The sequence below is a fragment of the Schistocerca piceifrons genome, chromosome 4 (genome assembly GCF_021461385.2).
Source record: "Schistocerca piceifrons isolate TAMUIC-IGC-003096 chromosome 4, iqSchPice1.1, whole genome shotgun sequence".
Classification (NCBI taxonomy): domain Eukaryota; kingdom Metazoa; phylum Arthropoda; class Insecta; order Orthoptera; family Acrididae; genus Schistocerca; species Schistocerca piceifrons.
The window spans coordinates 425,730,267-425,743,825 of record NC_060141.1 but is presented as its reverse complement, the minus strand read 5'-3'; the positions used below and the strand labels follow the sequence as shown (position 1 = coordinate 425,743,825).

The 13,559-nt window shown below is 41.1% G+C and overlaps 1 protein-coding gene across 1 annotated transcript in view; it reads right to left on the bottom strand.

Moving 5' to 3' along the window:
* LOC124795889 (synaptotagmin-5) overlaps positions 1–13,559 on the bottom strand; it is a 117,457-nt gene that overhangs the window by 5,760 nt on the left and 98,138 nt on the right. The window contains exons 8-9 of the mRNA XM_047259969.1: positions 7,193–7,310; positions 2,178–2,332 (exon numbers count right to left, since the gene is read on the bottom strand). Of these exons, the coding sequence (XP_047115925.1) occupies positions 2,178–2,332; positions 7,193–7,310 (273 nt within the window). The remainder of the gene's footprint in view (positions 1–2,177; positions 2,333–7,192; positions 7,311–13,559) is intronic.

Sequence of the window (13,559 nt, the reverse complement as noted above, 5' to 3'; positions counted from 1 at the left end):
TCTGAAAGACAACTCCTCCTACTGAATTTTGAGATATAAATTAGTAATCACAGTTATTTAAAAACATTGAGTTATGATATATAAAGAACTTTTATTAAACTGACATGTTCCACAATGTTACAAAGTGTTGTATTTATAATCTATGGAACAAGTACTAATCTATATCAATATAATCAAACCAAAAATATTTTTGAGTGAAAGTGTCACAGTACACTTTTATACAATTATATGAATTTTTAAATTTCTTCAGCTCATTTTTGGAGAGTAAAGCAGCATAAAAATGGCAAGGAATTCTAGAAAATTACAGACTGCAGCCCTGTGTTTGTAGTAGTGCTAAGTGAAATTTAAGGAAGGTAAATTCTCATTTCAATTTATTTTTGTGTAAGTTTTGAGGTTACTGATGTTGTGAAAGTTTCTTGCCATTACAGTTCTTAAATCAACTGCATGACACTTGTACTTCTAGAAATTTGGGACAAATGATTTTGAAGGGATGTACAGTATTTTCTGAAAAGCAAGCAGCAGTTGAGAATAGGATGAGACAGGTCTGTTGCCTCTCCATAATGTTATTCACTCACTATACTGAGCAAGCAATAAAGGATATCAAGGAGAAAAAATGTGAAAAAGAAATTATAATACAGGGAGAAGAAATAAAAAACCTGAGGTTCACCAATGACACTGTGACACAGTCAAAGGTGGCAGAGGACTTGGAAGATGAATCAAGGTGAGCAGATAATGTCTGAAAGAGAGGTTCTAAGATGGAGGAAAAACCAACAGTGATGGAATGTAGTTGGATTAATCAGGTGATGCTTACAGAATTAAGTTAGAAAATGAGACATGAGGCTCTAAAAGAAATAGGTGAATATTGTTATTTGGGAACAAAATTACTGATGATGGCCAAAGTGGAGAGGGTATAAAGTGCAGGGTGATAACAGCAAGGAAAAGATTTCTGGAAAATAGGAATTTGTTAACTATGAATATAAATTTAAATGTTGAGAAGCTTTTTCAAAGATATTTGTATATAGCATTGCCTTGCACAAAAGTGAAACATGGATGATAAGCAGTTCACAGAAGAAAAGAATATAAGCTTTTGAAATGTGATGCTACATAAGAAAGTTGAATACTGGATGGATATTCAAATAACTACTGAGGGAGTACTGAATGGAACTGAGGAAAAAGGAAATTTAGGGCACAGCTTGATTAAAGGAAGATGATGGATGAGAGGACACATCCTGAGACATCAAGGAACAGCCAATTTGGTAATGGAAAGAACTGTTGGCGGTAAAAATTGTAGAGGAAGACGATGGTTTGAGTAGAGTATGCAAGCTCAGATGGATGTAAGTGCAGTAGTTCTGCAGAAATGCAGAGGCTTTGACAGAACAGATTGATTCAAATGCATTTCAGAAGTGAAGAAATACTGCAGCTACCTGACTGCTTTGATCCATGGCTTACATGATTTCACGTGAAAAAGTGTAAATTGATTTTTGAAAGACTCATAGTTTGGAATCAATGCTGGTTTGCATGGAGAAGGTCATTAGTCCTACACCCTGCCCCCTTCTTCCTCCTGTTTCAATCTTACTAGCCATCACCCTCCACTTTTAATTTGGCTGGTTTTATGGAGGTCTTCACTTATCAGAAGTATGGCCATAAGAGGTATCAAGCAAAATTTGTGATTGGGTTGAGGATTTATTATTAGAGAGAATGCAGCGTATTAACTTGGATGGAGAGTCATCAAGAGATTTAGAAGTAAATTAAGATGTGCCCCTGGGAAGTGTGTTGTAACCCTTGTGTTCACAGTGTATGTTAAAGACCTTGTAAACAATATTAATACTAACCTCAGACTTTTCATAAATGATGCAGTTATGTATAATGAAATACTGGGAAACATCTGCACATGTATTCAGTCAGATCTTGAAAGACTTTAAAGTGGTTGAAGGATTGGAATTTGCTTCAAATGTTCAGAAATGTACAACTGCACAGATTGTAAATGTCAATGTAGATAAAATTGTGAATTTGCACCTAGTATTGGACCAAAGCTTAATAGCTGTGAGACAAAAATTAGCAAGTATCAGAGAGAAAATTCCAAGAAATTGTATTGCCCACAGATGTGGGACTATAAATCAATATAATGTCTAGAGGAGAACTGGTCACAGCACCAGTGGTTAGGAATATGTGCCTACCTGGATCTCAAGACTGCTTCGTGAAAGTGCCTCTCGACTGACGTCAAAAGTGAGTGCCTCGTTGAACACAGGGTTCACTGTGTTCCGGTGGACACCCGTCTTCTTCTTCTTGACACGCTTGCCACCTTGCACCAGTGCCACTTTCACGAAGGGGTCTGTTGGCAGGTTGAAGTGAACAACAAGTGAGTAACAGCAAGACAATACTTCCAACATTCTCCCCATGGGAGATGTGTCTTAAGTGGTAAGACAGTCTCAAAGGCTGTCCATGTGCCAAATTTATCAGTCAACACAGGTCAGTGCTCCTGATTACCCTTCCATGAAAGAGATGTCTACATATTAAAAGCTTCCTGTTGGTGTTTTGTGTACACTGAGACATTTGTTTGTAACCTGGAACATTAGTTCCCAATTTTGAGTTTGCTTTTCCCAAACTATTCTGTCATGGTATGATCTGATTCTTGCCCCCAACATTATGCCATGAGCAGAAAGGGCAATATGTAACCTACATCCAGAGACAGTCCCAGCTCATCTGCCAGTGGAATGAGAGAACTACCAATGAGCCTCCATCTGATGTTGAAGTTAGGTTGACTACTTAATCCAGGACTAAAAAGATAAAGTAAAGTCTGTGGCTCACAGCCCGTGACTGGGCTATTGCCCTGACTGCTGGTAGAGTGCAGTCTTTCATCACTGTGATACAAGGAGGGGGAGGGTGGTGCCCCGGCTACCTTTTACCTCTGAGAAAGATCCCAGTGTGCACTTGAAGCAGACTTCGTGGACCTGGGGCATCCTGGATGGATTGGAATGAGGAAAAATCCCCACCACTATGTAGTATTGAACTGGACCTCTGGGACTGGAGTCTACTGCTCTACCTCCTAGACCATCAGGATCTAGCCCTGATATTCAAAACTCAATTAGGATATTAATTTTGTTTGTGTATTTATAAGAAAAAAACATTTTATAAGATCTTTGTTTATTGACACACATAAACATCAAAACATTTAATCAGTCATTCAGTTTTGAAAATAACAAAAATATTTACAGAGATTTTACTACCAAAGCTATACTTTTTGCAAAATTGTTGACAATGTCACAAATTTCAATTCAGCATAATAGAGGGTCGAATAAAATGTGAGCCTCAAATGTTTGGAAGCCAGTCACTCATTCAAAATGGATCTGTTGCCCATGTTTATCTGCCAAACAAAACAAGTAATCCTGGCAGGACCTTTTGAGTACAAATTACTACTTATCCCTGTGCTCGACTGTGCACCACCCTGCTGCAGTGCACTCCTCGCACTTCTGTGTAGGGCTGCCTCTCCCTATGTTCAACATGTCTGTGTCCAAAGGAGACAACACAGCATTGCATTATGCATTACATACCCAAAAACATCTGAAAATGGAAAAAATGAAGGATGTTGTTGTGTAGTTGACACATGATTTGAATTTAATGAAGATGCAATTTATTTCACCATAAACTACAAAACAGAGAAGCAAAATTAACTGAAAGTCAGAAAGAGGAAGCCATATTTTCTCAAATTATACATAATGCACCACAATCAAATATCAAACCATAAACTGAGTATCCTGCAGAAGAATACACTACTATAATTGTTTAGCAGAGAAGAGTCTCTAGTATTTATTGTGAATATCTAAAGCATTACTTATCAAATATTCAGCATGCAATGTCCATGATGCCTTGGTCCACACAAAAGGCGTAATCATTCCTGCAGTTTTCTGTGGTTATGGACTAAAATTACACATGGATTTGTTATTGACTACAAAACCATACTTGCAGTATTGTGAAATAATATGAAGCAGATAAGTCTGATTGCCTTAAACAAATTAAATTTTGGACACGTATCGCCATAAATAAGAAAAAAAATTATGCAACACAGAATACATGCAAAAGGACTTAAAAACTTCTTATTGGTGCAGATAGTGAAGAACACATGATTTGCAGAAGCAACTACCCAAATTGGATGTCATAAACCAGTAGGTAATGGGAACCATCATAGTTCTGCTATGATTTCCCTAGTTGACTATGTAATTGACTTGAAAAACTGTGGTGTTGCATAGTGACATCATGTAAATAAAGAATTAACAACTATGTTTAAGAAGGATGCACAATTTATTTTATCATTTGTGAAAATTGGGTGCTCGAAAATTTTCTATGATCCATTGACTAATTTCAACAGTACTACGAATGTAGTATACAAGATGGTCCTAAACTGTATGTCAAAAATGTAAAGGTAGGTGGTGGGGACCTAAATAAGCAGATATCATATAGGAATGCATGTACGGTAATGACACATTACAGCACTAACTTCTACAGCAGTACAATTCACAGGAAACTGAAAAGGCAAATGACATCAGAAATTTATTAATAGTTTCCAAGAGGTGCTCGAAAGAGCAGCCACTAGTGATACATGATTCAAAGTGATGGCGCATGGATTGGCGTACATTAGAAAAGACATCAGGCATGTTGATCATGTGTCCAGCAGCAACAGACACGTGAGCAACTACATCTTCAGATATGACAGGTCTCTCGTACACCAGGCTTTCCATATGACCCCACAAGAGAAAATTCACGCAGGTTAAATCAGGAGAATGAGACTGCCCCATCCTATCTACTGCTGGCCATAGACAGAGTCCAGGTGATTCCTGACGTTTCGACTGAAGTGAGCTGGCGCTCCATCATGCTGGAACCACATTCGTCTGCAGACAGCTAGAGGAACATTGCCCAGATGTTCAGTAAAGACCCCCTGTAGGAAGTTGTTGTATGTGTGACCAGTTAAACGACTAGGTAGAATGTACGGTCCTATTAAGTTATTGTGCACAATGCCTGCACAAGTATTAATGGAAAACTTTTCTCGGCAGGCATGTCCTATTGAGCCATGTGGGTTGCCATAAGCCCACTGGTGACAATTAGGGATGTTCAACATATTCTATTGTGTAAAGGTAGCCTCATCAGTAGATAAAACATCTGGAGGGAAGGTTTTATTGTCTGCAGTCTGCTGTAGATACCAACGAGAAAAGTTGAGACATGGAAGACAATCATCAGGGGTCATTGGTTGCACTCTCTGTAAATGATGTGAATGCATTCTGTCTTCTTATAAATTCCTCAAGACATTTTGATGGCACCCACTCAATGCACGTCCTACAGCTCTCGAGCTTGTTGAAGGATTATCCTCTACTGTGTTTAATATCCTTCATCCACTGCAGAAGTTTGGCTGTATCTTCCACTGCCAGTTTCGCCCCTGGAAGCATAAAATGATCCACTCATGCGTAACTCCCGATGAAGACGTTCAAATGTTCGGTTATCCGGCAGATTCCTATCACGGAATCACTCACTGTACATGCTTTGAGCAGATAATCTATTTCCTTATGCAGCCCCAGACATGAAATGCTTGTTGGCCAGCTCCGCATTGGCGAAACAATGTATGCTGCTCGAGATTCGGGAACGAAGCCAGTGAAGTGCTTCTATACGCTGCAGTCATCAGGAATCTACCGACTCAAGGCAGCATTACTGCACGCACATTCCTATCAGACATTTTCTTATTTCGGTCCCCTCTACCTGCCGTTACTTTTTTGCCATATAATTTAGGACCACCATGTATACATACCAGAACAGGTAAATTTAGTATTTAAAGCTGCATCAACAGGTAGATCATTACAGGCAGATCATTAGCTCAGTTTAGGAAGAGAAGGTAGCAGCAAACAACTGTTATTTTAAGTAAAGAACTACATCAGCATTGGCCGGATTTATTAGGAGAAAACACCGAAAACTCAAACTGGGACGTCCAGATTGGGAATCAAAAATGACGGCTCTTGAATGTGAGTTTAACGTGCCTTACCTTCTGTAGAAATAATGACTGGAAATAAATGAAAATTAACGTTGCTGACACCAGGAGAAAGTGGGAAGGGACAGGAATTGGCTTTTAGGCAATACTTGAAAATGGTATTTTAATAGTTTTGTTCTACAAGATTGGAGACACGATCACAATTTCACTTTCTAATACTGCAATTCGTCGAAGGTCGTCTATGGCGTTTATTAAATACGTCAGAATTAGAGTAAATTTGGTCCATTTGTGATATTAATGATGCAGTGGATTGAAAAATTTGGCAGTGTCATCCATTGAGCAACATGCTCTGCCTCTACAGAAACCCCTCTAGTATTTCTTGTGAACACTTGTCAAATAATCAGGATGCAACTTCCATGATACAGTTGTGTAAAGTATAAACATAACATTTCTAAAAAACATCATTTTTGTGTGAACTGATGACAGTGTGTGATTTTGAATTTCATTCAGCTAACGTCTGACAGAGAGGAAATACAGGGCGAGTCCAAATTCTACTGCTGTACTTAGTCAGAGTTTAAGCAGAAATACTCGGTTGCCTGTGACTTGTTGCGAAATAATTCATTCCGTTTGTTACCCCAACTACTTATGCAACTGAATTGCGTTGATAATGAGAATACCTGCACACCTACACAACCGATGTACGGAGTCGGCTCGAAGACATAATTAGCCTCCTTTGCTATGAACTGAATTGAAGTGACTTAGTTATATGTGAACAACTCTTATGTTATATAAAGCATAGACAGTAGATACATCATTATACAATTATTAACATACTGTATATAAATATTATTGCAAGTTATTGCTTTTCTTGTACTCATCAAATAATTAATTTTGTTACAACACAGGTTACATACACTGCAAGTTATGTTGTGTGCCATACGCTACAATTTTGTTGTTACAATCATATTTACAATAAAAGATCATCTTCCTTTTCATCATATATAAATTCATTTGTGCTACAGAGTGCTTTTTCTTTCAGCCATGTCTCCATCACTATTTTAAACTTGTTTTGATATAATACCCTTGTGTCATGTATATTGTTGAAAAATATTTTGTCAGCATGTAAAAAAAAATGTTTAGAACTTTACTTAAACGAGTCTAAGGAATTCCAATAGGATAATGACAATGGAAATGTAGTGATTATTTATGTACTGGGATTACCAGAGGACGCCCGGGTGTCGTCGACGATTCTGAGGTTGCGAGCCTTCAGCACGACGACTGTGAGGCGCTCTGCAGATGGCAGGAAGGACAGCGACACCATCACCTCGCCCAGCTCCGCCTGTCGAGTACCGAAAATTAGCCCATGGATAATTACAGTACTACACTGAAGCGTCAAAGAACCTGGTATGGCATGCGTATTCAAATTCAGAGATACGTAAACAGGCAGAATACGGCGTTGCGGTTGGCAACACCTATATAAGACAACAAGTGTCTGGCGCAGTTTTTAGATCGGCTACTGCTGCTACAATGGCAGCTTATGAAGATTTAAGTGAGTTTGAACATGGTGTTATAGTCGGCGCACATGCGATGGGACACGTCTCCGAGGTAGCGATGAAGTGGGGATTTTTCCGTATGGCCATTTCACGAGTGTACTGTGAATATCAGAAGTTCGGCAGAACATCATATCTCCAACATCACTGCGACCGAATAAAGATTCTGCAAGAAGGGGACCAACGACGACTGAAGAGAATTGTTCAACGTGACAGAAGAGCAACCCTTCCGCAAATTGCTGGGCCATCAAAAAGTGCGAAACATTCAACGAGACATCATCGATATGGGCTTTCGGAGCCGAAGGCCACTTGTGTACCCTAGATGACTGCACAACACAAAGCTTTACGCTTCGCGTGGGCCAATCAACACCGAAATTGGACTCTTGATGATTGGAAACATGTTAACTGGTCGGACGAGTCTCGTTTCAAATTGTATCGAACGGATGGACGTGTATGGGTATGGGGACAACCTCATGAATTCATGGACCCTGCATGTGAGCAGGGGACTGTTCAAGCTGGTGGAGGCTCTGTAATAGAGCAGGGCATGTGCAGTTGGAGTGATATGGGACCCATGATATGTCTAGAGACGACTCAGAGATGACATGTACGTACACATCCTGTCTGATCATCTGCATCCATTCATGTCCATTGTACATTCTGGCGGACTTGGGCAATTCCAGCAGGACAATACGACGCCCCACACGTGCGGAATTGCTACAGAGTGGATGCAGGAACACTCTTCTGAGTTTAAACACTTCCGCTGGCCACCGAACTCTACAGACATGAACATTATTGAGCATATCTGGGATGCCTTGCAACGTGCTGTTCAGAAGAGATCTCCACCCCCTCGTACTCTTACGGACTTATGGGCAGCTCTGCAGGACTCACGGTGTCAATTCCCTCCAGTACTACTTCAGGCATTAGTCGAGTCCATCCCACGTCGTGTTGCGGCACTTCTGCGTGTTCGCGGGGGCCCTACACGATATTTGGCAGATGTGCCAGTTTCTTTGGCTCCTCAGTGTAGTAGCGGCCGCTTACTAAATGTGTGCCAGGGATTCCCAGGCGCAAGAGTTGTATACAGTGCGCTTCACAATTAGTAGCGAAGACTGACAAGGGTGAAAGTGTGCGAGGAAAATGGGGAAGGAGGGGGTCCATATGACAGGTCACTTGTATGGAAAGAGGTTGTCAAACCGGTCCTGCCTATATCAACATTTCCCTTCTCTCTCATGCCCTATACTCAAGCACTCAAAGCATATCTCAGCAAACTCAGCGCGGTTTTCTTATATAAATTGAACTAACGATTAAGTTGAAAACTGATGATTTATCTGTTGGCTATTCTAATCACAGATGTAGTGCAAACTTCATTTGCTTCCTTGTAGTTATATTACGAGGTCTTCTTTTGACTCAGTGTGATTCTGTATCGTGCTTTGCAGTTTCACGCATTACAAAGAAATCAAGCCTAAAGCTCTGTTTCCAGTTTTTAACTTAGTGATTAAAAAAAAAAAAAGCAGAAAACCTTCAAGACCAGGTATATACTCTTTACTAATAGGTTAATGGTGCTGTGCATACATCTTTAGTATTATTCTGCTAGAACATCGTCACTTGTGACTTGCCTACTTCTTATACAAAGCGTCGTGAACTAAATGTCACAAGATTTCTCATCTTGGATACTAACTTTCTTGAATGACTTTTTTATTTACAGCACCGCACGTTTCCTACACGATATACACGCTTAGATATTGTTTGGGTTACACTTGTTCTGTGTTCTTTTTTGTATACACTAAAACCAGCAGAATAATCCTCATTACAGTGGCAGTGTTTTTCCAAAATGTTTTATGTGGTTATAGAAGTCATTTTGAATTTTGATTTATTTAAGATTCTAAATAACGAATTTATGATTCCTTCATCCTTTAAAAACGGAATCTGTTATACACCTCACTTTACTAAAATATGTCACAAATGCAGCAATGCTCACGCACTTGGAGCTGCATTTGTGGCACTCCTTCCTCGTTGGAATGGGCAGTGGAACGCCTCTGCTCTCGGCAGTCCGCCCAGTGTTTCGACAGTCCGCCAGTTGTTGCCAAATCGTAATATTGTTTTGGGAAGATGGTAAATACTACGAATGGATTTTGGGAATCTGGTCTGCGGGAGTGTGTAAATTACGTCGGCGAAAATGAAGTCTCGGAACGCTGTGACTGTTTCCATGTCACGTACATCTTGGTCTGTTGCCGTTACGTGGATATATTGTATGTTAAGTGCGTGAAGTAGGAGGCGTTCACTGTTATTCGTCGTTCTGGAATTGCAGGCCGTGTGTTTCACACTATAAAGGCAAGCCACAGTTTATTTGCCTGGACGTCGCAGAATTTCTCGCAAATCTTCTGTGTCTAGACGTCCTCGAGGTGGCCAGTACACTGACATGAACGTTACAGTTCGCTGTGACACTCACGTCCACTGCGATGGCCTCCATCATGAGGACAGCCGCCGTAGGTGCAACATAGTGCCAATGCGAGTTTTGGGGCATATCGTATGTCACAGTGCCACCTCCCGCTGTAAGATTGTCATCGCTGTAGCGTGAATAATTGGCAACAATGGCACGGATACCAGGCTTGAGATGTGTTTCTGTGATCAAGCAGAGGTCTATTTCTTTCTCGTGTCGAAAGTGGCGGAATTCCAAAAGGTGAGCGTATCTGTTGGCGGTCCACGTTGAAATTGCAAATTGGTCAATTGGTCTATTCGTTGGCATAGGCTGATTGTGTAGTATCACGAGTTTGTTGTGTGCTGCTGATCGCTGCCCTAATTGCTGGAATCAGGAGACCTGTGGTCTGACGTCACACTACTCTAGTCGAGACCCACGATAAAGACAGGCTGTAGTATGTGCGTCACAGCATGTGACAGCAGGTCTTATGAGTGCAGCCGTCTCTGGTGGGCAGCAAGTAACTACTACAGACGAGTTTAATTATTATTAACTGTGTGTTTGAATCTATGCAACCTGTCAATAGTGCACAACGAAGTTAAGCCTTGTATATAAATGCACTTTTCACTCCCACCCCTGAGAGGGGTGGGCGGGCTGCTTGAGGGCTTGCATTGCCCTTTTCAGCCTTTTGCTGTACAAGTACATTCGTTTATTTATTAATTCAATATTTCTTGCAAAAGTGCATTTGGTCATGTTGACAGCATTGAGTATACAAAAATATATAATATACCAAGATGCAAAAATGTAAAATAATAAAATAATACAATAATACAAAAATATAAAATAAGTACAAAGATATTATGTAAAATAAGGTATATTAAAAATAAGTTAAGTTAGAAATTGAGTTTTAAATATTAAAGATTTTAAGTCATATTGAAATATAGTGTATATTTTATATATTATACAGTATTTTCCGTCATGATTATTCCGTAAATTCTCTTTGAATACTTTTGAATACTTTAGTGTATATAGAGGTTGTAGCATACGATAGAAGTACAGTAATTTTGATGTGTATGCTACTTTTAATGTTTAATTTATTATTTCTATGCTACTTTTTAAGTGTAACTTAGGTCTATGGTGTGTATTCTGGGGTTAGTTTCTGTGTCTTTGGGTCAGGTGTGGGGGAAGTGGGATGTCTTGTGTTAGTGGTTCCATGATGGGGGCGAGGTCTGGGTATTCTTGGCTGGTGTTGTGTGCTACTGTACGTGCTGGTTGGGTATATTAAATTTTGGTCTTGTTGTCAAAATGTCTTCCATCTCATTGACATATTTATTTCCCGTGGGACTTGCATGGAGCTGAGCATTCACGAAGTGTGATGGACAAGGCGACCAGTGCAACGTCACAAGTTCGTTGTGGGACCTGTATTTCTCATGGGCCCAGTACACTCCGCAGTGTGGCTCGCCGTGTCATACTGGTGACTGTTGTATTTTCTGGTGTGACCTATGTTGACGTCAGATATGAGGGTGCCAGGCCTGACTCGAACAAAAGGTTGTTTCATAGGGCTTTCTCATCGTTGTGGAGTCTGTGGTGCCACATCGCTGCATCTCTTGACGGCGGTTGCCGGTTTCTTGTCCTCCTCTAATGGTAGTAGAGCTCCCATGCGTCGACTGGCACCTTTCTGCAGCTGAGACCCCCTGTAGTTATCAGGTTGTTGGCCACCACAGTTGGCATACTTCGAAGATGGGAAGGGAAGGGGCAGTGACCGACTATCGTGGCCTTCTCTGCACATTGACAGTATGGTGCAATGTAGATGTACCTGCAAAAAAATCCTTGCATTGGTAGCGTTGCGTCGGGCACCTGGTGGCGCGCAGCTCTCTACTTTGACTACTAAGTGGCAAAGTATTCATCTGTAGCATTTTTCTGATTCTCTTCAGTATCCGCAAGAACAGCCACCACTACAGGAGTGACTTTCTGCTTCCCAGGAAGTTTTTGGCGTACAGTGGCGATGAAACCTTCTTCTGTCCCTCCGCTGGTATGAGATTGGGGAATTCCATGAGTGAGCGCCCTGATGAGCAGTGGACGTACCGTGGGGGAAGTTGTAACACAGAATTCCTTCCGCTCCAGCCACGCTGATTACCACGACGTAGTCCGCTGTGGACGTAAGGGCGAGTTTCGGTCTGTTCTGCCTGCTTGTTTCAGTGAGAAGTTGCGAGTACAGTTTTGTTCCATCCAGCTGTTCAGTTTCTCATAGCTCTCTGAATATGGAACCACAGTCGAAGGGAGCTTTTGGCGTTGTTGTTGGTGCTCTCCATGCTGTTGCTTGCAGCTCCTGTCTTCTGTAGCAAGATCCGCCCTGCAGAAGTTTTTAAACTGCAGAGGAGGAGGTATAGGTGCCGGTTACAACTTCGCGAGTGGATGGTCGTCGTAATATTTCGGTTCATTGGTGCATATCCTTTGAGAGGGCTACAATCGATTTCCTGCTCCATTCTGCCCAATGCGAGTTCTTGCCCCATCTGGAATGAGCTCGTCATTGATGGGAAAAATAAACACTTATCTTTAAACACTTATCTTCCTGCTTTCTTCCCTCAGTCGGCATGCTGTGTGACGGATGCCACAGTAACTATCTTACAGAGCTCTTAAAAAAATTGTATTACTTCCCCACACTTTCACCATTCAGCTTTTAGTGTTTATTATGGACTTTTGCATAAAATTCAGCCTTCTGATGATGAAGCCAGTCCAGGACACCATGTGGAAGTTTTCATTAGAGTTAAAAAAGTTGAGAGCAAAGTCATTTTTCCATTTGCATGAAGAAGTAAAAATCACACGGAACAAAATCTGGGCTGTAGGGTGGATGTTAAAAATTTCCCCATTTGAGCTGGCTTAACAATTCACATTCTTTTTCTTTTAGGGGAGGGTGTGGCCGAGAATTGTTGTTCAAGAACATGATACTGTGTCACTTGTTTTGAATGACTCTTCTCACATTTCGTAATGTGTCACAGTTGTTGTTGTTGTGATCTTTAGTCCAAAGACTGGTCTGTTGCAGCTCTCTAAGCCAGCCTATCCCGTGCATGACTCTTCACCTCTGTGTAAGTACTGCAACCTACATCCATTTCAACCTGCTTACTGTATCTGAGCCCTCTACAATTTTTACCCCAACACTTCCATCCATTACCAAACTATTGGTTGCTTGATGCCTCAGGATGTGTCCTATCAACCGATCCCTTCTCACCGGCATGTGTGGCCGAGCGGTTCTAGGCGCTTCAGTCCGGAACCGCGTGACTGCTACGGTCGCAGGTTTTAATCCTGCCTCGGGCATGGATGTGTGTGATGTCCTTAGATTAGTTAGTTTTAAGTAGTTTTAAGTAGTTAAGTAGTTTAAGTAGTTCTAGGGGACTGATGACCTCAGATGTTAAGTCCCATAGTGCACAGAGCAATTCTTTTTTGATCCCTTCTCTTAGTCAAGTTGTGTTGTAGATTAATTTAGTTCGATTCAGTACCTCCTTTTTTATTATTCGAGCTGGAGTCCGCGCAGAATATCGCGGCCGGTAGATATGCAAATGGCAGGGCATGCGTGGGGAGAGCGGTAGTGCTGGGGGTTATTGGGGCAGGCGTTGTAGGGAAAATG